Genomic DNA, 25,397 nt, shown 5'->3' with positions numbered 1-25,397 from the left:
GACTTTTATACGGACGAGCTTTCCCATGTCATGAATCCTTCTTTGAAATGGGTAATCGATTTATAAACGAAACTCATCGTCGCACAATCGAGAGTGGAGAAAGGAAGATTTGTTGTAAACAGGCGCGTTTTCGTCGCCCGGAGCGATTCGGAGCGATTCCGAGAAGATTTTAGCTGCTTAATCAGAAAGTAACGTTTTATGACCAACGCCGATCGAGCGAGTACGTATCGCATGATCTTGATTCTTTAATAGCATCGCTGCATTGCGTAAATTATTAATCATTATATTTCGTTACACGGACTGGCTTCTTCCCATTGGTCTCGAACACGCTTCGGTTGCTTCACACGCTCCGTGCTCTAACTAAAATTCCAAGATCTATTTTTTTTTTTTTTACTTGTAATGATAAAGCTTTCGTAAGACTCGTATACTAACTCTCTATTCTATCCAATAAGAGACATCGATCATCTTGTATTAATTTATACCTCAAAGAAGGAAAGAGTTTACAAAAATTATAACGTATATAGATAATAGAAAAATAATAAAAAAATATATTAAAATAATTAATAAATAAATATAAAATAATAGAATATACAATATATATATATATATATAATAATGGAAAAATATATTCACATTAATAAAATTATAAAGACATTGTAAGTTAATTGAGATAATAATTTCGTTATTTACATAATGTAAAAGAGATCGTTTAAAGGCAGATTAATAAGTGGCAAAAAGCATTGTGGAGCTGCAAATAAAATTGCATTATTTAATGCGCAGGAAGCACGAAAAAAAGCAGCTTTAAAACAGCACGTCGCGCAATTGCTTGCTCTCCGGAACACTGTTTTGGATGAAATTGTATAATGTGTCAATGTCCGTTTAAGTTTTCCGCTCGATTTCGATTGGTGTTGAGTAATACAGGTAGATAAACATTTCCTATAGTCCTATATAATGCTATTCTTTCGATCTTTTATTGATAGTATAATAAAGAAATAGAAAGAATAGGAAAGGAATTTTTTTGTCGCTTCGATCATAGCCACAGTTAAAAACTCTGCTTCTTGAAAGTACAATATATATTTTATGATCTTCCAAAGTTTACTGTGGAAATTATTAAACTGAGACATATCACTTTCTTAACTTATAATTTTATCCGCGAATTTCTTACATAATGGCAAGGCATGTGCGCAACACAAAGTTAGAATTATCTTAATTATACATGCACAATTTCTAGAGTAATTTGATTGAAATACAAAAGTAAAACAATATTTTATTCTATTTTGAAATGATACAAACATATACAGTTACTAAAAGGCTGCAAATTATTATTATATAATAGTTTGCATTTTATTTGATTATATATTTTTTTTATTTATTATAGAGTAAAGATTAATATATATATATATATATATATATATATATATATATATATATATATATATATATAATAAATGTGTAATTTTTAAGAAATATGACTTGAATTTTTTAGTAAAATAATCTTATGGTCAAGCTGACAATGAGTAAATTTTTATTTAATTTATTATAAAGATTCTTTAATTTTCAATTGATGTTATTGCACGCGCGAGAAAGATCTCTCTCTGTTTTTATCTTGTCTAATCAATATTACAGAGCATACTTTGCCGGAGGAAAATACCGAGAGAAGAAGTGGGTTCCTTATTCGTAACGTTCACCGTTCTACCTGGTGGCTATCTCCCACCTGGCGGACCACGAGAACTCTTCCCACATCGGAGAAGTAAAACTCTCGGACGTTTTCTGATCTCCAACAGTCCCGAACTCGTTCTCGTCAACGTGCGAACTCGTTAAGCTACTCAACTGGCAGCTCAGTCTCTTCCTGATCTCTTACCTCTTCTTAAAACGGGCAGGAAGGAAGGAAGGAAGGAATACGAGCTGTGCTGAATTCAATGCTAGTGTCTTGGAAGACGCGCAGAGACGAGAATTTCTTCCACATCATTAGACGAGAACACGATCCTGATAAGATCGAAAAAGCTGAAACAAACCTTAAGACAATAAGGAGAACGTCATCTTCACGCCTGATCTCAGCGAGATAGTTGAAAGAAAGGTGAATCTCATTTTCATTTACGAGGATTGTAAACAACTGAGCTAGACTACTGAAAGTAAATTAAATACAGAAAATTTTGATGTATTAATTTATCACAATTGGTGAAATTCAAAGAAGAATACAACAGGTGCTTCGTCGTGGTGTGAACGTCGAGATTGAGAGTCAGAGAGATAATTATTTTCCGCGATGAAGCGAAGATACTTGTGTTTTCTATGGACCACGTTGATACTGCGGGTGGACATCTTTATAGCTGCCGAAGTCGATCCTGCAATTTTAAATCCCGATTTGTCGCAATTTCAACAGGTGAGTAAGAGAGTAATATTGTATTTAGGTTACATCTATTCTGTATATTTTGTTTTTAAATGGAAATTAAAATTAAGAAAAACGCCTCTGCAGCATCATCTAATACATCTGATTATACAGAAATAATTCTTTAATTAAGTTTTTCATTTTACATTTTACAATATTTCGTGCGTATTCGTTTTAACTAATTTAAACTTAATCGAAAAATTACAAGAATTATCAAGAGATGATTTTCGAGAGAACTTTCATTTTCTTTAATGAACTCTATCGCATATAACTTTCCCTTATGTCAAAAAACTTTCTTCAAATGGCCGGCAAAAAATTTGCATAACGGAAGTAATTGAATAAAAATGACGGTAATATTCATCTAATCTTTTGTACAATTTAATCGTGATTCGATTTTATATTATGATTATAGTAAGCGGATTAATATTAATATATAATATCAGCAGATTTTTGTATTTATTTTTTTTCAAGAAAAAATATGATTTTTTTTTATATTTAAAAAAGACATAAAATGTCTATAATTATGAAAATATAATACAGTATTTTTCGCACTTTAGTCTTAGTCGATCATGAGGCAATAAAATTACGCTCTCAAGTGATTTGTAACTTCATAATACATTAATTCGTGTATCACACAATCCCAAATCTCTCGATGATAAAATCGGTTTTTATACTTAATTTAAAATTGACAACTCATAGTGGTCAAATCGTATAAATGTGAATAAAAATTTAAATATATAAGGAAAGCCACGCTAATTGAAAATTGCTTTAATTTTATATTTTATAACCGTGAAACTTTTGTGCTTACACATAAAATTTTAAAATTAAAACTTTTCATAAGAAATCTGTTGTTACTTTTGTATAAAAATAAAAAATAATATTTCAGTATACAGATAATTTCTAAATTATTATAAGCGATATATAATTGATATTGAAAAAATAAAAATATAAATAAATATTTTAAAAGTTATAAAATAATTTAAAAACTTTCGTAGAGAGTATAGAATTATTTCTACGAATTATTAATATTAATTGTGATATTGTAACACTTGTTATTAACACAAATCTACTACGTACGTCTACTTATGGGGTTGAAAGAAAATATTAAATAATAACTATATTTTGTTTCGATTAGATTGGTTCAGACCTCATGTTTGATGACATCAAAGATCCATCAATCATCATTCTCGCGTTTCCGCAATGGGAACTTTAATGTTTGATTGGATTCGCGTTTCGAAATTTCTCCACAGATTCGCTTTAATATGTATGTATATTGCCGCGGGCACATAGATTAGTGGAATATATGCAGATTTAATGAAATTGCCGCGCCTGACGTAATCAGATCGTTATACAGCGCGCCTATTGCATCGTGAATTCTCGGATTATCTTTTTCGACAATCTCTCACAATCAGTGAAATTTCACTGCTGACAGTGAGAAATTAATCGTATGCAAAAAAAAAAAAAAAAAAAAAAAGAATCACACTTTTTATTAATTACATTTTTTATTTTATTCGTTATTAATTACATTTTTTTTTTCTCGTAAGAACGGATATCAAACGGTAGTCGTACTCGCGTCTCACTCGCCTGTTTGTACTCGAATTCTGCTACATTTAATTATAGTATAAAAATCTTATTAACTAAACTTGCAATGTTTCAATACGTAATAAGGGTTATAATGACTGTGAAATTTGATTTGTACTTGGAATTATGTCAGTAGCTTATGATTGAACATTATCACCGAATTTCTTACATCCCTATATTTAATTAATAAATACTACCTTTTTGTCGTTTAATACTTGCCTTTATATATTATACAGCAATCTTCTTTAAAAAATATTAATTTACTTGTTCTTTTATCTTCTCTTATAATTAGATCAAATTGTTAGTGAGTATTATAGAAATTCAAAGAAGATAGAAAAACAACAAAGATTGCACGCATTGAAAGTAGGAATGAACGAGCGCTCACCCACTAACAGAGTGACTTTTGACCCTCTATCTGGTTTCTCTCTTATTTTCTTCTCGTTCCTATTACATCTTTTACGTCTAGTCTAATGTATTCCATTTCGCATATTTTCCTCTCGATGGCTTCTCATTTTAATTGCTAAGTTTCTCTCTGAAATCGATTTCCATTCTGATGAATAGAGAAATGTTGTACGCGAAACTATTTATAAGATTTTCTGTTTCGAGACAAAAAACTAAAACCCAAACCATTTTTGGTAATATATTTTGAGAAAATATTAATCCTTAGATGCACCAATCGCAGATTATCAAATTTATAATAAATATGTAGAAACTTGTTTTGTGCCAAAGAAGAGTGTCTTAATGTTTCAAAAATTTTTAATAATAAAAAGTATATTTTTCTTCCCGTCATAATCAGCTTTTATATCAGCGCACAAGAAAAAATTATATAAATAATTTCTCTTATTAAATTGATAAAGGGAAACATTCTCTCTCGAAAGGTAATTGTCGTTAATTGAGAAGGTATATCGGAAGTGGATCCAAACGGTGTGGAACGATCGCAGAACCTTTCACTCAGGCCATTGAGAAAACGTTTCAAGTTTCCATGTATGGAGTATTCCGTGCGCGTATAAGTGGAAATATGTATATGACGGATATATGCAGTAGCTTCCGGTTTGTCTCCTCCTCCGAGACGCTCGGACGATGTACGTAAACTGCGCATAAATATAAGAACTTTCTAATGCATATGGACAACAAGAAAATGTTTGTCTTTGTCAAGAAAATAAATCTTTATTTGATTAGATATACCATCGGTATTTGCAATAGTGCGTTTTGATCGAGTATAACAGGATGATTGTTCTTACATAATGTTTGTATGTCTCTCTCTCTCTCTCTCTCTCTCTCTCTCTCGTTCTCTCGCGCGCGCACGCACACACACGCACACACACGCATACTAGTCTCTATAAAACAATCTTGTTTTTATATAAAATATTTTTAAAAATGTCTTAAATACACATGATAAAGATATTTTTACAATTAATTTAAAAGTGTTGAAAAAAAAAATATTTAAAATAATATATATTTAACGAAAAGTTTTATGTAATATTTTGTGATTAAAAAGTGATTAAAACTTAAAGTGAACAAATTCTATGGAGTTTTTCTGTAATTTACATAAGAGGAATTATAATTTTCACTCTTCTATTTTGACTTACTTAATCTTCCAATGGCGATACGTCTAATTCTACGTAATTCGCACACCGAGTTGTCTTTTAAGATAAAAAATAATTATTGATTCAATCTTAAGCGCGCACGTTATAAGCGCAAAAACAAATATACATACATGTATTACAGTTTTGTAACAATTTTCTGGCATTAGAAATCGTCTTTAGATCATAAATCAAATATGGTAGTAGGCATGCAAAAGCAATTTTTCCTCGTAAGAACAATCCTTTATTCGTTGGTGCTCCAGTTGCTACGATACTCTTCTTATTCTATTTTTCTTTTTCTTGTTGAAAAGAACATTCAGAGCATATCGAGAATAAATACGTATGTAAAAATACAGAATTATTCTAAATATGATTCATACTATATGTGTGTGTATGTGTGCGTGCATTATGAGATGATATGCATTTATCAAAATAACAAATTGCAAATAGAATATTTATGCTTAAAAATTATTTTAAAATATACATAATCACATATTATTTCCGTTTATACAATATATTTTTTAGATCCTTCTCTCTCTCTCTCTCTTTCTCTCTTGAATTTTTAATTAATGTATTCAGAAATTGCATCGTATCTGTCAATCAATCGATCGATACGATAAGGAAATATATCGAACCTTTACTTATTCGAGGACACAAAGTGAGATCGAGGCAAATGTACAGGACAATGGGTGAAGGTGAAGGATGCCACATGATCTTTCACTTTCTCCAGAAACCTTCCTTTGAGACTAACAGAGCGAATATGGCGTGAAGACACAAGCAGAAATTCATTATTTTGTGGGAATAGTTGAACAGATGTAATTAATTTCTCGGACGAGAGGAAATTACGCAATCTATTATTAGTTGGAAATCTTGTGAATGTTCTATGGAGAGTAGAATAGAATGTGAAGCGTGTGTCGGAAAGAAATCAGTATCAGCAGATATCTTAAGTGAAAATGCATTATTCATTTTAATGAAATTAATTACATACGACACATATCACGGAATAATCGTCGATTATATCGAGCTAATTACATCTGTACCGCCGTTGTCCAATTAAACTATTGTCCAGTCTGTGCATTTTTAAAATCGTGATAACAGGATAATGCGGAAGAAAAAGGCTGACTTTCATTTCACAAGTATATATATATATATATAAATGTTAATCATTTTGAGCATAAACAGTTAACGACTGTTTTATAAAATATAATATATAATTATAAAAATTTTTTTAAATGTTTTATTTCAGCTATTGAAACAATCAGATCTTGATGTATCTTTTGTAATCGTTTTAATTGTATCTACAATAATGTTCTTGTTATTATATTCCAATTTCACATAATTGTCAATTACGTGATATATAATCGATAATTGAATTTATAATTACCGGTAATTAGCTGTAATCGTAGAACGTATCTCTAATTTACACAGTCTGCTCTTTCGCATAAGCTAATTAATGTTGCGAGTTATAATCGTATAAATGAAACGGACAAATTATCAGTTGGCTAATAAGCGATCTGCTTCACTTTATGCAAATGCTATTTAACGAAATATCCGGGAACAGTCCATTATTTTCAACACATTTCAACACATCACATCAGACGAATCTTTTATACTGTCTTCGCAATCTTACGCAAATGTTCACACGTTATAATCCTTTACAACTAAATTACAACTTAACGAAACGATTATTTATATGTAATATGTAAATAATATGTCTATTTATATGTTCTCTCAGAAATACTTATATATTTTACAACAATTTTTTTTTTTGCAAAATGCTGCTACTCGTACATGTTAAAAATCTATTTCGCATTTTATTACTAACTTTCTCGCAACGGTTCATCTCAAATTTTACGAGAAAAAAGTGGGGACAAAAAATGTATTTCTTTCATAAGCCAATATTTTTGGGTAACTTTTGGGTAATTAATTTTTTATCATTTTATCTCTTCAACCTTCGTCGAACAATCTCGCTCGTGGCTCGAGATTAGAAGTTAGATTAGACTGGAAACGGGAAATCTTTGGCATTATTACCTCATCGTTTCACTTTCTTTTAGATCCGATCTAACGACCACGACGGTTGATCGCTATAATTATAAGTGCTAATAATCGACGATCAAATGCTATTCAAGATAAATTACGAGCGATCGGAGAGAACATTACGAGTAACGCGTCACGTAAGGACACAATGTTTATATCGGGAGGAAAGTTACGTTTATCGATCAATCAATGTTATAATGAGGCGCAATAATGTTAGTAAAAAAAGTTGTAATTGTGACGTTAAATCGACTTTCCTCAATGTTTTTCGCAACATTAATTTCTAGAAAAATATGTATTTTTTACTACGCTCTTAATCTTTTACCATTTCTACTTGAGAATTTGAACAAAATTTTAACAAAAATATAATCACGAAGATATTCGGTTAGAATTTTTTTTTTATTATTTTATATGGGAGAAGAAATAATAATTATTATTTTACTGAAAACAATTATTATATTTTATTTATATTTTATTTATTTTATTATTATATTTTATTTATTTTATTTTTCTGTGGATGTCTTCTTGAAATTCAATTGAAATATGAAACTACGATATTTCAGCTTTTCTAGAAATCTCTCCTTGTGATTGTCTAATTAATCAATTTCTCCTCGGTGGAGATGAAACAAAGGTTAAACGTTTTTCTTTCCTTTTTTTTGTCACTCACTTTTACTCGACCAGTGGGTGTATGTCGTCGTGCAAATATGTCAAAAAAATCCTATATTAATGGCAGCACATGTTTAATGACGCAATGACATCCATTTATTTCGAATCGAGTTTATTATTTCTGATCTCGTAGAGATTTTAAATGCTGCATGGTACAATTTTTGTGCAAATATTTTATGCAAGCAGCCTCTTTTTAGCCTGATAAAAATGAAATTCTATTATTTTTGTATTGCAAGATGTTACTTCTATATAGTAAACAAAATATAATTTACACTTGGAAATGCACAAAAATTAAACAAAGTAAAATTAAAAATATCTAAGCGAAGAGAATTTTGAAATATTAATTAAAAAATCACTAAGGTTCCGTATATCACGGTGTGATATACTTTAGCGAATTAATAATGCGAAATTTGTTAATCACATAGAGAAATGTATCGCAAGTACACTTAATGATATTTAATGACTCGGCGGTAAAAAGAATCGTCGAAAGTCCGCGAAGTTTCGAAAGCGTAATTTCTTGTAGCGTGCAAAATTTTCCGGATAAGTATTTCTGCTCAATTGGACAATTTCCACGTGCACTTTTCTTCTCGTTCGTGCAAGAAACCGCCTTGAAAATCGTTTCCGATTCATCCTTTCTCACGTGAAAATACGTCGTGTTGAAAATACACTAGGTGGTTTCGCGAGTAATGGCAGTGAAACGGAAAGTACGAATTCCGACTGACCCCGGAGGTGAAATTTCTCTGTCGATCCTCCTCGGCAAGAGGACACACCACTAATTATATCTGAGAGAAATTTTCATCTATATTAACATTCAAATTAATAGGATCAAGAAGAAACTAGTTAACGTCACATTATATTGTAATATGTATATACTGTCATATTATATCATTGAAAATTTGATTTGCGCTAAATTTAATGTAATGAAATTCTTCTTTGAGCGCAAATGTTAAATAAAAATAATACTTTTATTTTTACTTGCTTAATAGAACTTGTTAAAAATATTTATAAAAAAATTATTGCAAACTTTGATAAGTATCAATAATTTTACCTTTAAATACTTTCAATTACAGAAATAATTATATAACTCACCTATTATATATAAAAAAAATTTTGGTGGGATGCATACTGTAATTGCTAAATTATATAACAATTAAAACTTGAAAATATGTAGCAAATGCATAAAAATTAAAGTTATTTCCTATCGCCAAATTTATTCAGTTGTTTCTTTTTCAAAATTTTTCTCGACATAATAGGAAAAATAGAATAAATTTAAAATTCAATTTGTTTTAACATAATTTAGTTATAGTTATAGTTGTACATCTAATAATAATAGTTATAATTATTTGTTGTTTATTGGTTTCATAATTTATTAATTTTAATATATATGTATATACATAAAATATACAACAAATTAACATTTTTCTTTTAAACAAGCAGAAGGTAGAAAAAAGACATTTTTACAAGGAATTACAAAGAATTACAACATTTCAGATAAGTAATCGAAATAATATGAGATATCTGATTAAATCTGTTTTGTGCTTTCATTAGTAAGAGATATTGCGAAATATAGTCTGCTATTTATTTAATACATAAGAAGAATCTCTGTTATGAAGAAACATTCTAAATTTACCTTTCTTTTAGCCTCTCTTTTTATATAGAAAAGTGAAGGAACATACTTAAATTGCACTACGCGGTACTTTATGTCAGTTAGTGAATGCACACGTTCGATCGTGCATGCCAACAAATTATGCAATCAACATGCACGAGTATAAAATCAGAGTAGTATAGTGACTGCCAACATTATTTATATCTATAATATTTTGATTTTTAATCAATTTGTGTACAGGCAGGGTTGAGTAATGTTATAGAAAAGTATGATATAAAACCCGGGATTCATAAAATACATATGTTTTATTTTCTTCCAAAAAAAAATAAAACATATTTCTTACAAATCATTAAGCAAAATATTTTATAAATTAACTACAATATAGTGACTGTAAAAGGAACTTGTACATACATACATACCGCTTACAATAAGTTATAACAACATTGAGGAAGTTGAAGCAAAAGCATGATGTAAGACCAGTTTATAGAAATCTACATGAAAGATATATTCACCAATAAATAATGTAGCGAGAAAAGTTGAATATAAAATTTAAAAAGATTAGAAATTGAAATAAATTTAAATTTCAAGAATCAAATCATAGTTTGGAACTTAAAATTTGCATTAAATGTGTTTTCATTCTATAATTAAAATTTAATCGTATCAATCAATTTTTATTTATATTTCGGTGAGAGGAAAACAGATATAAATTTATATAACGTCGTATGAAAAGAGAGATATAGCGTCTCTCTTAAATTACCAATTTGAAAAAAAAAAAAAAACGTGGATGGTCTCTCGCATTCTAATTACGCACCACCCATATATCTATTGAAGCGATTATGGTGCAGTGCACGACCATCGTAAAAGCCAAGTGCAGTCCAGTGATTGCGAGTTTCCCACAGGTGGAAAAAAAAAGGAGAACGTTTATTCCAGTCGCGGTTTCTTAGTTCCTTCTCTCTACGAGTGTTATAAACACTCCCAAGCTGTTCCTTGATCTTTAAATCGCTGAGAAAACTGATAATCACTTTGAGCAAGTAAGAGACTGTAATAACGTTATATACATTCATATGTGACGGTATATGTTTGAAATGAATATATTTGTATATTTCATTTTCTCTATCATGATTTCTATCGTATTTTCGCTATCATAAATTTCTTCTGAAAATTATTCACTCTTATATTTGAAAAGTAAATAGATTTAATGGTCGTTAAAAGCTGAATTTTATTTTACAAAAATTTTTAATTATGAAACAAAATGAAAAGATAATAGCAGGAAAGTTTAGCGCAAAATGAAAACTTAAATTTTATATAAAAAGTATATAATTGAATTCCTGCGTTTGGCTCTTATATGCCTATTAGCTCTTCATTTTGTTTTTCTGCACAGAGCCCTTGACATTATTATTAATTTATTTTATTGAAACGAATTAAACTTAACAGTGACAAGTGGATACAACAAAATAATTTAAATTTTTTGTTTAATTTAAATGGTTTCTTTTTTAATTTTCTTATTTTTAATTATTCTTACATATTATAATTTGCAATTTAACGAATGTATAATATATTGTGACATGTATTTAAATTTTAAAAAAATTGTTTTAAAATCAAGTTGACAAATTTTAATGTCGCAATTATCGTATTCATGGAACAATTTAATACAAGATCTATATCAGTAGAGTTATTAATTCCTCTGTGTTTAGGGGAGAATTTTCGAGACTCATATAATGATAACCATCCGCGAATTGCGGTCGACTTGCGCACGAAAGTGAGAGGATTTCTCGCATAAATTACATTGGCCAGAGCGCTCTGTTTTTGAATACGGAAATTATTATTAATTGCAATAATAATAAGCTACGATATCGCGTGATTATACACTTATCACATAGCTATCAAAACTTGACATAAAGTTTATTCTGCAATTTTTGCGTACTCTTAAATTTGTGTTTCTACAAAAAGGTTTTTTTTTATAAATGTCATTTAAGAAAGTAGCTGAAAATTTTTACGTTTAGCATTCCCATCCTTGTCGCATCAAAGTTTTTATATTATATTTATTAAATTGTGATAAATGCGAGCTTGAGTTTGAGTTGGATTTCCGCAAAATCCAAATTCGCGCGATAAATCGTCGAATAGGGTGCTTCGTCATTCTTACTACAGTATTTCAAAGTTTCTCTGTGAAGACGCCGTCACTTTCTAGGCCTCAATTATCTTCCGACAGAGGCAAACTATTTCTCGAGGCGATCGCACAAATTGTCAGGTGGCTCATTTGCAACTATTGCAGAGAGAGAAAGAGAGAGAGAGAGAAGAGAAAAAAAAAGAGATTCAATTCCAGAAAAGACTTTAAAAATTCTTTTGCCACAGCTCGAAACGCGTTTCTTGATATCATTTATCCTTTCGCAAGTTTTAATATTCCGACTCTTCTGCATCATATGCATGTTCCGAAATATATTTGCTGTATGCCAGATTTGAATGTGTTTTTTTTTTTTTTTTTTTTTTTTGTTACGAAAATGATAAATGGTAGAAAGCAATAGGAATTAGCGCGATTTCTTAATACAATTTCTTAATGCAATTTAATCAAGTTGATCGCTCAGGATCGGGCGAGCGAGTGACCGATCGTTCTCAAAGATTGCTACTTTTTATTGCTGTTCACAAAACTGAGATTTACCGTTTCCAGCTAGTGAGATCGAAGTGCACACACCGAGAAATGCGAAAATGGAAAGTTCAAAATAGATTGTGCATGATGGTCACATCCTTGTAACACTTAACAAGTGTCACAGCACTAAAATAATACACAATTTTTGTTTTATAATCGACTTATATACAAATCATTTCCGTGAGTATTAATTTTCTTGACCATTGACACGATACAAAAGATTAACATGTAACACTATTCATCATTATATTAATATCAGCTGAAAAATTGAAACTGTAGCCAATGAGACGAAAAGAATACAACTTGCGAAATACAATCGTAAATAACTTAAAAAATTACTCACAGCATCCTTATGCAAAATTATCTCGTCACGGTATTTGAAGTTGAACTAATACGCATAATTGAAGCTGTGTACGTTATTGAAACCAATGTATCAATAATCTTACACTTATCAATTCAAAAAAATATATTTGACATACCGAGGATTTATAAAAAAATTATGTATGTAAATATAATAGAATTACTTTAACGCAAGTATCAATAATAATTATAATTATATAAGTAATTAATATTTATATAGAGAAAATTACATACAAATGTTTGTTAGGCAGATTTTCCGAAGTTAATGTCAATAAAATTGAATTTATAATTGATTTAAAACATACACACAGACATACACAATAGAATATTGCTGACATGCTTCAAAATTGAAATTTATGAGAAGGTTGTCTCATTTCAGAGTATATTTAAACTATTATTTTAATTGTCAATCTATTCCAGAACTTTTCTACAAATAATGATAGAAACTTTTTAGAAATAGCGAATTATATTTTCGATAATTAAAGTGACAATGTGGTGACTCTATACATATACAGTAACAATGATCGTAAAATATATAGTAAATACAACATTCAGATATTTATATAAAAATTTAGGAAAAAATTAACATAACTCTTCTTTCTGAATAAAAAATTCTATGAATATTTTATAAATACGACAGCTGCATATTCCACATGAAAAAGCGCTTAATGATACAAAATGCGGATACCAATCATGAAAGTGTTATATAAAGAACCAGTGTATGTATATATATATATATATATATATATACATCAATGCCATTCAAACATGATATGTAAGTTATTATGTATGCGAAACGCGCGAAATGGAAACTGCAGTAGGTCGCACTTTCTCGAGAAGACACGAAGACCTGTCTCACAACGGGTCCACAACAGCAGAAGGCACCTAAGAGAAAGGGAGATCGAACAATGCTTCTTTTAATTATGGCCTTAATTATTCACGTCTTTCTCGTGCGCACAATAAAAGAAACAAAATGAATTTGAGAGCACGCTATGCATAATCTTGTATCGCAATAATAGCAGCGATAATGGAATCAATAAACAGAAATTAGTGAGCTTGTAATATATACATATGTGTATGCATCGGAGAAGTGAAATCTTTAATAAATTTCTAAATTTATTACACACACAAACATACAAAAGAGCTATGGCCAACTTTTGATCTAGTAAAATTTAATTAATAAAAATATAAATATATTTTTATTAATTATTAATTATTAAATATTAAATAAAGTAATAAAAATATATTTTTATTAGTTATTAATTATTAATTCTTGAAAATATAAATGTTATTTATTGTTCAAATTTAAGAATTAATTAAATTGTTATTTTACAGTATAAAGATTTACAGTTCAGTCTTCTTAAGCTTCTTAGCTTTTTTCTTACTTCTCTATTCTTTGTTTTGTACCTACAAACTATATATATACTGCGCGCACACAAATATATACATAAGTCCGAGACTTGAATGATTATAAAAATAATTTTTGAAGGACCTATTTTTTTAATTGAAAAAATAAGATACATGTCGTAAAATAAATGTCAATCTATTGATTTAAACTGTGCATTATTAATTAGAACATAGGATAAAAATAAATTCGCATAATGTGTCAACTCTTACTGATTCACGAAATAATCTTTTCGTCAATTTTCAGCTTGTTACTTTTTAGTGAGCGTCTGTTGAAATTTAAATCCACGTACTATAATTCACATATGCATTGAATCGCCGCGAATCACTAACAATAAGTAGATCCTAACTATTTGCTTGCACTTTTAGATTTTTATCTTATCTGTTGCCGTACATGTAGCACGTCTAGTAAAATATTTCATTGTCAGCAGAATAAAAATACAAAACGTAATTAATTGCGATCATTTATGAAAAAATTGAAGAACACAATTAACAAGTTTTCATATTTTTTACATCTTTTTCACAACTTTTTCTACACATTCTTATTGAATGTATTATATTAATTCTCAGAATTGAATTACAAAAATTCTATATTACACAAGATATTGGACGAAAATGTATGAAAAGTAATAATCGCAACAATGCTATATCTAACATTAAGCAAAAAATTTGCAGCATAAGTTAATTGTTTCTATCGAATTTTGAAATAAAAACGTTAATATGCATTATTACCATTATATCTATTTTATATCTTATATATTTATCACTTAAAAATTATATTTATTATCCGTTATTTTTATATTAATTTAATTTAATATATATTATTAAAGTTTTTCAGAAAGAATTTACTAACTAATATTAACACATTGTAAATAAAGAGAAAAATTTGATTTAAAGACTTGATTATATAAACAAGAAAGTTTTTTTTTAACTTTAATTATATATTTTATTTACATTTTATATTTAATAATTAGTATACATAAAAAAATAATTAAGGAAATGATTTACTTAAAATATAGATATATAGATATGTAGATATATCGATTATTTATAAAAAAATTATTTCTAAAAATTATGGAATGATTTACCTTTTTCTGAAAAATTAAATATAAATTTCTATTTCTAGGGCCGCATTGTACACGATCCACGACCTCGTCTCTCGGTTTCCCAGCAAGCCCAGATATTGAGCGACGTGCAACAACATCAGCAACGATATCGGCGTCCTACACAAGATTCCAAAAACTCGCGGATAGCGTCCTTCCCTTCGTATGATCAAGTTCAATCCAGCACACCGTACTCTTCCTTGGCTAAATACAAGGTTGATCGAACAAAGCAGCAACAATTGCAGCAATTGCTACAACAACAACAACAGGTGCAACAACTTTTACAACGGCAACAACAAAAGATCGCCCAACAATTTAGTGCTTCGAATTTAGTGAATGGCGGCGGTTCAGTTCAGACACCGCAGTTCCAGCAGCAACAATACAACGGCCAGTACAACCAGAACGGCTTCCAAAATCTTCATCAAGATTTGTCGCAACCACTGTTTAGCGATCAGCAGACGGTGCAGCTACAAGAATATCTCGAGAAACAACGCGAACTGGAACTGTTGCAAAAGCAACGACAACAATTGCTGTATGAGCAGCAAGAATTGCGCAGGCAGCAAGAGCTGCTACGGCTAGAACAACTAAAGAGGCTCACGTCCACTACGACACGTCCGTCAACTGCGACATCGACCCCGATTGTTGTCAGCAGCACTTCCGCACCGTTGTTGCTATCTTCACCAAAAGCGCGACGAATCACGCCGTCGGAAGCAGAGCTTTTTCTTAAGGCAATTGCTAATCATCAGAAAAAATATACAACAACACCAATACCAGCAACAAATGCGACGACCACACCTTCGCCAAACAGACGTCTAGTAAACTTCAAGACTCAACAGGAAATACCGGAGAATCTACTCAATCTTATTCAGGACCAAGAAAATCGATCGTCGCAGCAGGATAAACTTAAGCAGCAGATCAAAGTGATCTATCAGACCGATAAGCCTACTGCGCAACAAACTTCCGGCGGTAAAAGTAGAAGTTCCCAACAATCCGCGGTTTCTGAGAGGGAACTGTTGCTGAAGCAGCTCAAGCTCGCTCTAGCTCAGTCCGGCGATGATGATGACGTCGTTAGAAATGTCACTACTAGGGATCTGATATTGCCGAACGGCAAAAAGATTCAAGTTATTCATGCGCCGAACGGCTTACCCTCAATTGCACCATCGACCATTCAGACATCGGTTCTACTCCCCTCGACGACGACGACGACGACCACCATCAAGCCGCCGAAAGCAATCTTTGAGGAGTTAACGAAGGGGGGCGTGCTCCCGCCAGGCGCTGATTTCGAGATTATCCGACAAAAGAGCGATGGAAAGCTCGAGGAGATCGGTAAGACACCGATCATTCAGAATCCAGCCAAGAAGGTCACATTTGTCGTGCTAGAAGAACAATCAGATGGCAGTTACAAAGTGCAGGGTATCAAGGGCAATACCAATGACAAGGAAAGCACCGATGTCGAGTCCATCGTTGAGAAGATTAAGAAAGGCGAGTTAAAGTTACCACCCAGCTCGTTTGTATCAACTACTCAGATTCCTTCCACGCTCGGACATTTCGAGTCCAGCTTTGATCCAAATTTAGTGTCTACTGGTACATCCAGAACGTCTCTTCAATCTATCAGCACTACGGCGGCGACTTTCAGACCTACCACTCTTAGATCCACCTCAAAACACAGCGAAAGGTAAACATATATCACACCAAATAATTTGCATAAATGAATAGTCTTATTCTTTATCTTATTGATTTGATAATTATCATGATAAGTGTAACATTTCTGTTCTACGCAACGTGTTTGATTTAAAAAATGGCTTTTTTTTACATTTTTTATCTATTTATTTTTAATAGAATAAACAATGCTTGCAACAAGTGTTTTGAATTTAAAAAAAAAATCAAATTTTCAGCAAATCAACGACAGATCATTTTCCTTATGTTACGGTATCACCAAACTCAGTGTCTACTACCGACAAGTACGTGACTTCGGCATCCAGTGTCACCGGCCACGTATACAACGCGTTAAATCCCAGCTCGACCAAGTATTCATCGTCTACTAGGAGCCAATTTATCCCGACTATGCCGCCAGTGAATGAAATTGTGACAACGGTGACGCCGACAACCTCTTACATTCATTTTTCTAGATATCCATCGACGGAGGTCTATGAAAAGACCACCGTGTTGCCTTCGACGGAAAATTCGTCAGAAAGTTTAGTCACACTATTGAGGAAAGAAGGTCTCTTCGCTATGGCAAAGTATTTAAGACAATCAGGATTGGATAATGTGTTGAATGAAACTGGTGAGTCAATTGTCAAATATGCTTGTGCTAAGGAATATATAAGTGGCTGTTTATAGGAATAGCTTTCTGTTTTATGTATAAATGAATGTAAAGATTTCGGAGATTTGTAAACTTTCCTTCTCACAATTTGCATTGATATTAAGCGAAAGTTGACACAGGCTTGGTTTTATGATTCTATAAAAAAAATTTCCAGTCGCCTAATAATATAGTGTTGTTTTAGTGTCAATGAATAATTTAGAGAACAAGTTCTTTACATATAATAATTTGTAAAAAAAAAAAAGAAAAAAAAAAACATTTAACATAGTTGATTTAATGCAAGTACGTGCAATTCCATTTCTGTTTGCAAAGCTTATAGTAAGAATACCAGTTTGTGAAACAGATATACAGCAAAATATGATAGCATTATTTAATAAAAATGCTTAATATCTTGAAACAAAAATTAAAAAATTTATGTAATTAAAGCTAATACATTAAGTAGAGCTTTAGATACAGAATATTACGCGAAGATATTATATAGGTTTGCAAAATACGTTTTTTTACGCAATACTACAAAACCACCGTGGTCTTATATCCAACAATATTGCAAGGTAGAGGATAACTTACATCTCCAAGTTTCAGTTCTGTCAGACTCAAACGATTGTACAAACAATTCCGGTTGGTGGGCCGTGTCTTTCTTTGCACAATCTACCGTCATTTGTATCTCGTGTTTCGCTTTAGTCGTGCAACGTTCGTTAGAAAAATGTTCTCACGACTCACTTGCCGAGATTTCGACACAATTGCTTCTCTATCTTACGAGAACACAAAGACAAGGCGGTCCTCGTTACGCGGGATCTCGCAAAGAAAGCACGCGAGACTTAAATACTCATTATAATTATATCGGCGTAATAATTAACTCGTTTAATTCATTATCTCTCTTGGCTTTTTCATTTTTTTTTCTATACTAAAAATTATAAAACAAGATTTATTTTATAAATTAAACCTAAAAGTAGACGCACATGGAAAATTATGCGTGTTATAATGAGAATTACATAATAGCTATTCCCTCTATGTGTCTTAATGTAAAATTCATTCCTGACGTATTTTACGAAAAATGCAATTCAAGTTGAAATTTTTTTATAATATAAAATTTTATATATAAAATTTTTTAATTAATTTCTGCTATTATCTATATTTCGTCTCCTCTCTCTTTCTCTCTCTCTCTCTCTCTCTCTCTCTTTGTGAAATAAATTTCTAGTATTCCAAAGAAAATATTGAACGGTTGACATTCTTTTTTTCACATATATTAACAATTTTATCGACCGCATTCGCACGGTCGTTAAAAAATGCAAGCTGTTGATTTTTTGCGCCAAAAGCAATATTTCCTACAATAATGATTCCCCACTAGAATGTAATACACAGTTCCATCGATTATGGATGCAAGTATCAATCAGAAAATTGTGCAATTTCATCATTCTCAGATAACATATATGCTTTTCCTTATGATGATTATAATGGTCATAGTAATGGTAGATTCATATATATTGCGCTCCGAGAAACAAATGTCTGGGAAATAAAATGTATTTATCGACATGGATATATTGAAAAGTATGTCCGTCAAGCGAGAACAATATTGCACATATCCTTTTATATTTGATCAACTTTACTATACTCTATTACTATAAGGGAAATTAAAATATAAAACAATGTACGTATACATACGCGAGATAATATGTATGTATCATGATATATAAAAGAAAAACACAAAAAAAAAAAAAAAAAAAAAAAAAAAAACAGGACAAAATGTTTCCTTTTTAATTAAAACAAAAACATGTTTTTTTGCAACTAAATTTTTAATTGAAATTTTTTAGTGTAAAATCTAATTGAATATAATTTTGTCATCTGTTAGTTCATTATTTCAATTAATTAAACTTCCTTAAAAGGTCCTTATTTTAGATAATTTATTACTTTTGTTTAAAAAAAAAAATTTGCTTCTTTCGTTCGATTGTAAATGAATCAAGGAATCTATTTTATTTTGTAACAGTATTATACGAGACGCTGTATCGGTTTTGTAATATTACAGGTCCATACACTGTATTCGTCCCTACAGACAAGGCATTCAGAACGTTATTAGTACAACTGGGAGGACCAGAGAAAGCTGAGGAGAAGTTCCATGATAATCCGAGACTCTTAAGTGGGGTATGCGTCGTCATATTATATACATATATAAGCATCATTAATAATTTATGTATCTTCCTAACGGTAGATTTCCCTAACGTCAGCTAGCTGATTATATCGATTGTATACTTGGATGTATCAAATTTTTTCTTAGAAATTCTTTACTACAACGAAAAAATAAAGACTTGATAAAATTGTAAAAAAATTAATATTAACCAATTTCTCTCTCTCTCCCTCTCTCTCGATATAATAAATTAAATTAAATATTATAACAAATATATTAATAAAAATCGCCAATGTTTACGTAAAAATTCATATTAACGTGAATTTTTTTACGACAGCTACTTCTTCATCACGTTATACCAGGAGCCTTCAAGATCGATTCCCTGCAAGACGAGATGACTGGTGTCAGTCTCGCCGGCACGCAATTACGAGTAAATGAGTACGCGATGCAGGATCACGAATGGAACGATGTAAAAGTAATTTTATATTTAAAAATTTTTTTTATGGAAAAAATTTTATCTTTTCGAATCTTTTTATTTTTTTGTTTAATTGAATTATTTTATCGAGTCGTTAATTCTATACGTTATTGTCACGACTCTTTTACATTTTTATTATTTTATCTTTGTTCAATAAAAATACGTTCGTTTGATTATAAATTACAAATAATTCTAGAGTCAATTATCTTATTAAGCATCTTAGTGTATTAACTTTGGTGCGTTTTTGTGCGTGATCCAGTCTGTTGACCTTCGCGAGTATACTAGAAATCATGTTTTTGCTCGGTGTCGCACTATAAGATCAATCCACTTCTCACAAGATGCGCCCATTTAACATACAAAAGATAGTTAGATCTGACAAAGATAATTATATATACATATATCGCTCACGTTTCACTTCACTTGTAATTTTCTATTGTTTGCAAATAGGTAACGACGATAAACGGTGCACGCGTCGCACCCAACAAACGTGACATCGAGATTCCTCAAGGTATCGCTCATGCCATCGACAGGGTCATGTTCCCGCTTCCGGTCGGAGATTTAGTACAGACTCTGCAAGCCGATCGTGAGAGGAGGTTCAGCATGTTTCTCAGAATGCTTCACGTGTCAGGCTTAGAGGACACACTCGCGGGTAAGTTAAAAACTCACATTTAAAAAAAAAAAAAAACACGCAACTCTTGATTTATAAAATTCCTGGTGGAAATGACAATTTGCTTCTCATATTCTTTATTTGCAAATTCAACAGATTGTTTTAAATTCTCACGACTGTTTTTATTATTGAATAAATCTAAGTTAGCTATCTGGAATTTTAGGACCAAAGACATTCACTATTTTTGCCCCGATCGATTCCGCTTTCACCGATGCGTCCGTGAAGAACGGCGCGCCAATTTGGACCGAGGAGGACGGTGCGGAAGCGGCAAAAGCTATAATCTCGCGACACGTGATTCCTACAACTCTTTACACGGCAGGCATGAGGTATTACATTCAAAAGGACACCCTTCGTTCGCAGTCGCCAATTCATATTCACAAAAATGGTGGTATGTAATTTGCAAATGTTTCATTTATGTTTATTTAGTCTCTTATACAACCGGCATATTCTAATAATAAACTTCGCATGTTAATATCTTTGATTAATTCTTCATAAAAAATATCGCAGCATTTAGAAAAAATAAAATGAATGACACAGTTCTTCGTATATAACTCTCGGCGCTTATTGTTGTTTCAGGGCGAGTGCGAGTAAACGAGGCACACGTTGTAACTCATAATGTGCCAGCAACGAATGGAGTGTTGCACGCTATTGACGGAATTCTGTAAATTTCTACGGTTTGAATAATGGGTATAAATCGACAATATTGAATTGCAACGTAGGTTGCAATCACGCAGGTGATATCATTGAATTCGTGTAATGTAACATTTATGTACAATTTCTCGAAAAAATACGTAAGGTGGACATAATTTTTTTACATACGTAAAGAATGCACATAACAATTAGATTATATCAATGATAGTATAACTATACTTGTATAAATATAATATACTCGTTCCGCGTCGAAATTGGATTCATTCATCGATAAATTGACGAATTATGCCATAGGTGTCGCGAAATTTGACGAAAAAGTAACGAGACCCCCCCCCCCCTTTTAATGTTGTGTATGTATACATATTAATTTATATACATATAAGATAGGCGTACACACAGTACGGTGATTCGATGTACTCGTGCCACGTGCATAAGAGTATGGAGAATTATCTCTTTTGTATAAAATGATAACGCGATACCATGTGTGTACTTAGCATCATATTTGTAGTTTGTATTATTTTATAAATAAATGTACAGAATTTACTTCTCTGCGAGAGATGATATTTACAAGGATAATCTCCCAATTTTTCCCTCAACGAAAGAATATTTGGTTAGAAAAAATAAAACATAATTTGCATCTTTATTTAATAATAAATAATTATCACTTTGAAGTAGCCAATAATTTATAGTCAAATGCTATATACAATACTAAAAGATAATTCTTTTATTACATTCCTTTATAACAAGTGGCTGATACTTTGATCGTCCTTTAGGTTTAGATCAACTTTATCAAGAAATCGCCTAATAATTTGTCTTATACTTTTTAATTTCCACCATTATATGATGGATGTTTGTAAGTTGCGTACGCGCATTCGGCGGCAATATTTTATGAAGACGATGATAATATTGTACCAATTGCGTCATCGCGCGTTGCACTAGCGCGCCGCCGAGCACCAAATTGGGAAACGAGTTTAATACCTGCCGATGTATCTCTTCTAACGCTCGTTTCCAATTGTTTGTGAAAGATTGTACTAAAGCCAGTGCTTTCCCCTCGTGCCGTTTCAAGTCATCGGCTTGACCCTTTTCAATCAGAGCCTCGGATTCTTTTATCAGCTGGATTATACCACCAAAATGCGGGCTCAAGACTTCCTCGACAAATTCAGAGGAACGCGCGTTTAATTGCTCTCGAAAGCTTTCCGCTTCCTTGGAATTGTCTCGTGTTCTCTCCTTTAAATATATAATACTTTTGCTCTCTTGATATATACATAAAGCACATAGGCTCTTTTCCATATGTGTAAACTAAAATGTACTTACCATTAATACTCCAAGTACCAGATCATAATTATTGATAAGAAATATTAATTGCTGCATACGGTTTTGAAATATGGCTGCCATTCTAAATAAGAAGCATTGTACAGCTTCTCTCAGTTCTGCTAGTAATTGAGTTGCTCCTTCGCAAGGGAATCCCTCAACTACACTTACCATTGCTGCACTAAATTCCGCATATCTTCTAGTAATCTAAAAATTCACGATTTTATTGGATTATACAATTTATTCCAATGATAATAATTAATAACGTTATAAAATACAATATATTTTGTATTTAGATGCTTACATAATGTGGACCAGTTTCTTTATTCAATTTTAATGGGTCACAATCTTTTATACTCTGTATGTTTAACTGAAACACCATTTGAAATCTAAAAAAAAAAAAAAAAAAAAAAACAAATGTAATTTTGCAAATTGTCATAGCATCTAAAGGAATTTATATTACAATTAGTATTATTTATAAGAATGTTTAAATACCTAGGCCAAATTATGGCTGTTAAAGTCTCCCAATATTTATCCAATGCTGGTACAGCTCTTTTGTGACACATCAATTGATAACGCATCACCAAATGCAAGCAAAGAAATAGAGCAATTGTATCGTAACAATCGTCGACAAATAATTGCAAGTTTTTCGTCATAAGGTTTAATGTTTTTCCCATGACCTATCAAAAGATGAGAAATAGTTTAGTTAAAATTACATCCATTTATTTTAATAAATAATTATATACGTACGATTAACTTAATCTTACTTGATTGAAAATATCTAATGCCTGTGCATTACGAGCCTTGAAAAACTCAATCAGGAACAAATATTCTCGGCAAGCATTATCAACCAAAGCGTATTGTTCACTTCTGAATAGTGCTTCATAATGATACTATAAAATTATAACATCGATTTATTAGATGATTTTAAAAGTATATGTCAAAGTATTGTATATAATATAATTACACATTATATTTACTCGTGTCTTAGAGGCTGTGTGCGGTACAATTATAGATGCTTCCAATTGAGAGGATAAAACCTCACCCCTTGTATCTATCGAAAAAACAGTACCTTTATGCTTTAACGTTGTTTTATGAAATATACCTCTACTTGCTGTATCTTCAATTCCCATTAAATCATCTTTTGTTGCTCTCTCTTCAAACTTGTAAAAATAATTGTATCATAAGTTAATGTTGTGCCTCTCTCCTCCCCTCTCTCTCTTTCAACTGTTTTTTAAATAGCAATTTTTTCGTTTTACCTGTAATTTCATCAGCCGCATCGAATAAGACTTGAAATATGAATAATATATTTTGCTCATGGTATCAATGTATTCTCCACAGATTTCCTCCGCTACATTTCTTTCGTTTGCCAAAACAAACTCAAAGAAAAATTTATATTTTAGCATGTTGTTCTGTGGCACTTGATAATTTGTCATCGGCTTCCTAAATTTATAAATTTGCTCTAGTAAGTATGTCCTAATCTTTGCCATTGCCTTCAGCTTTAGCTTTTCTAGTATATCCATCACATCTAGACAAGATTTTGCATCTTTGAAACTTTGCTCTTTTACAAAGTTAATTTTATGATTTAGAGTTTGTAGTTGGATTAGAAATTCCTTCTCAGTCACAGGACAGTCCATGATACCACTGCAAAGAACTTGATGCATGTTAATTGAGTTTATGTAGATTATAATATTTTCTCTTACAAATTGTACTGATAAATATTCCTTACATAATCAGAGCTTCAGTCACTGTCATATCCTCGATAAACTGACTGAGCGGGCCACGTATCGCTTGTCTATTAGATAGCTGCTGGCTCATAGCAACGGATTTACGTTGTAAATAAAGTATTTCTGAGCTAATACTTCCTAAATCTGACTGAAAATTCATCAACATCGATTCCATTTTCTGCAATTAAAAAATAATATATTAACATCTTTTTTAGTCAATAATATCACTCTATTAAACATAAATGATTAAGAAAAATCAATTGTAAGTGAACCAGATTTTTTCATGACTAATACTCATTGTTTCCTTAAATTATACGTCAACGTATTAATAACAGCTGATCGTAAAATGTGCAACAGCGAATACATATATCTCAATCAACTTAACCTCCAAGATATTATCGCAAGCGGCAATCTGATTGTGTAGACTAGCTATATTCTGGCTCTCTTTGATATAATCTTGGATCGACTTGTTCTCGACTTCCTTGAGTTCCTTTTCGATTTGCCTGGAATACTGGCGTAGGTCGGTGCCGGTCTTGAGAACTTCTTGAACGACATCGTCGCCAAGATTCTGAGGCAATTGCTCCTCGTTGTTGTCCATCTCAGCCATTCTCAAATTCCTTCGCTACAACTCGGAGACAAGGTAATTAAGCAATTACTTCATTTAGGAAATTTTCATCACTTTCAGCAATCACACTTTAAATTTTACATCACCCCATATGTAAATCTGTAAACAGAGATGACAGATAACCTCAAACAC

General features: G+C 31.3%; 2 protein-coding genes across 4 annotated transcripts; one reads left to right on the top strand and one right to left on the bottom strand.

Annotated features, from left to right (window-relative positions):
* The first annotated feature begins 76 nt into the window (after nt 1-76).
* On the top strand, nt 77-22,145 carry LOC140666261 (uncharacterized). 3 transcript variants are annotated; one of them, XM_072893255.1, is made up of 9 exons: nt 77-220; nt 1,627-2,380; nt 15,391-17,042; nt 17,263-17,651; nt 19,711-19,826; nt 20,147-20,284; nt 20,732-20,933; nt 21,115-21,339; nt 21,528-22,145. In XM_072893255.1, the coding sequence occupies exons 2-9, from the start codon at nt 2,264-2,266 to the stop codon at nt 21,614-21,616; spliced, it is 2,928 nt and encodes a 975-aa protein (XP_072749356.1). In that variant the 5' UTR covers nt 77-220; nt 1,627-2,263; the 3' UTR covers nt 21,617-22,145. The 3 variants fall into 3 exon arrangements, with proteins under 3 accessions (XP_072749356.1, XP_072749357.1, XP_072749355.1); XM_072893256.1 differs by lacking the exon at nt 77-220 and adding an exon at nt 775-921 and having other exon boundaries at nt 20,147-20,278; XM_072893254.1 differs by lacking the exon at nt 77-220 and adding an exon at nt 776-921.
* Vps52 (vacuolar protein sorting 52) lies at nt 21,345-25,397 on the bottom strand. The gene is made up of 9 exons (XM_072893269.1): nt 25,026-25,397; nt 24,643-24,818; nt 24,173-24,557; nt 23,894-24,076; nt 23,681-23,806; nt 23,409-23,593; nt 23,218-23,302; nt 22,917-23,120; nt 21,345-22,829 (listed from the first exon to the last, which is right to left on the bottom strand). The coding sequence occupies exons 1-9, from the start codon at nt 25,245-25,247 to the stop codon at nt 22,404-22,406; spliced, it is 1,992 nt and encodes a 663-aa protein (XP_072749370.1). The 5' UTR covers nt 25,248-25,397; the 3' UTR covers nt 21,345-22,403.

The sequence above is a fragment of the Anoplolepis gracilipes genome, chromosome 5, assembly GCF_047496725.1.
Source record: "Anoplolepis gracilipes chromosome 5, ASM4749672v1, whole genome shotgun sequence".
NCBI classification, from domain to species: domain Eukaryota; kingdom Metazoa; phylum Arthropoda; class Insecta; order Hymenoptera; family Formicidae; genus Anoplolepis; species Anoplolepis gracilipes.
The sequence above is the reverse complement of the archived record's forward strand: the minus strand, read 5'-3'. Positions and strand labels throughout refer to the sequence as shown.

Excerpts from the sequence above, each read along its gene's own strand:
- Vps52 (XM_072893269.1), bottom strand. The coding sequence starts at position 25,247 with ATGGCTGAGATGGACAACAACGAGGAGCAATTGCCTCAGAATCTTGGC. Across the intron at positions 24,077-24,172 it reads TGCGGCTGATGAAATTACAG|TTTGAAGAGAGAGCAACAAA; the intron begins GTAAAACGAAAA and ends TATTTTTACAAG. Across the intron at positions 23,121-23,217 it reads AAGAAACTGGTCCACATTAT|ATTACTAGAAGATATGCGGA; the intron begins GTAAGCATCTAA and ends GTGAATTTTTAG.
- LOC140666261 (XM_072893255.1), top strand. The coding sequence starts at position 2,264 with ATGAAGCGAAGATACTTGTGTTTTCTATGGACCACGTTGATACTGCGG. Across the intron at positions 17,043-17,262 it reads ACCTCAAAACACAGCGAAAG|CAAATCAACGACAGATCATT; the intron begins GTAAACATATAT and ends TCAAATTTTCAG. Across the intron at positions 21,340-21,527 it reads TCATATTCACAAAAATGGTG|GGCGAGTGCGAGTAAACGAG; the intron begins GTATGTAATTTG and ends TTGTTGTTTCAG.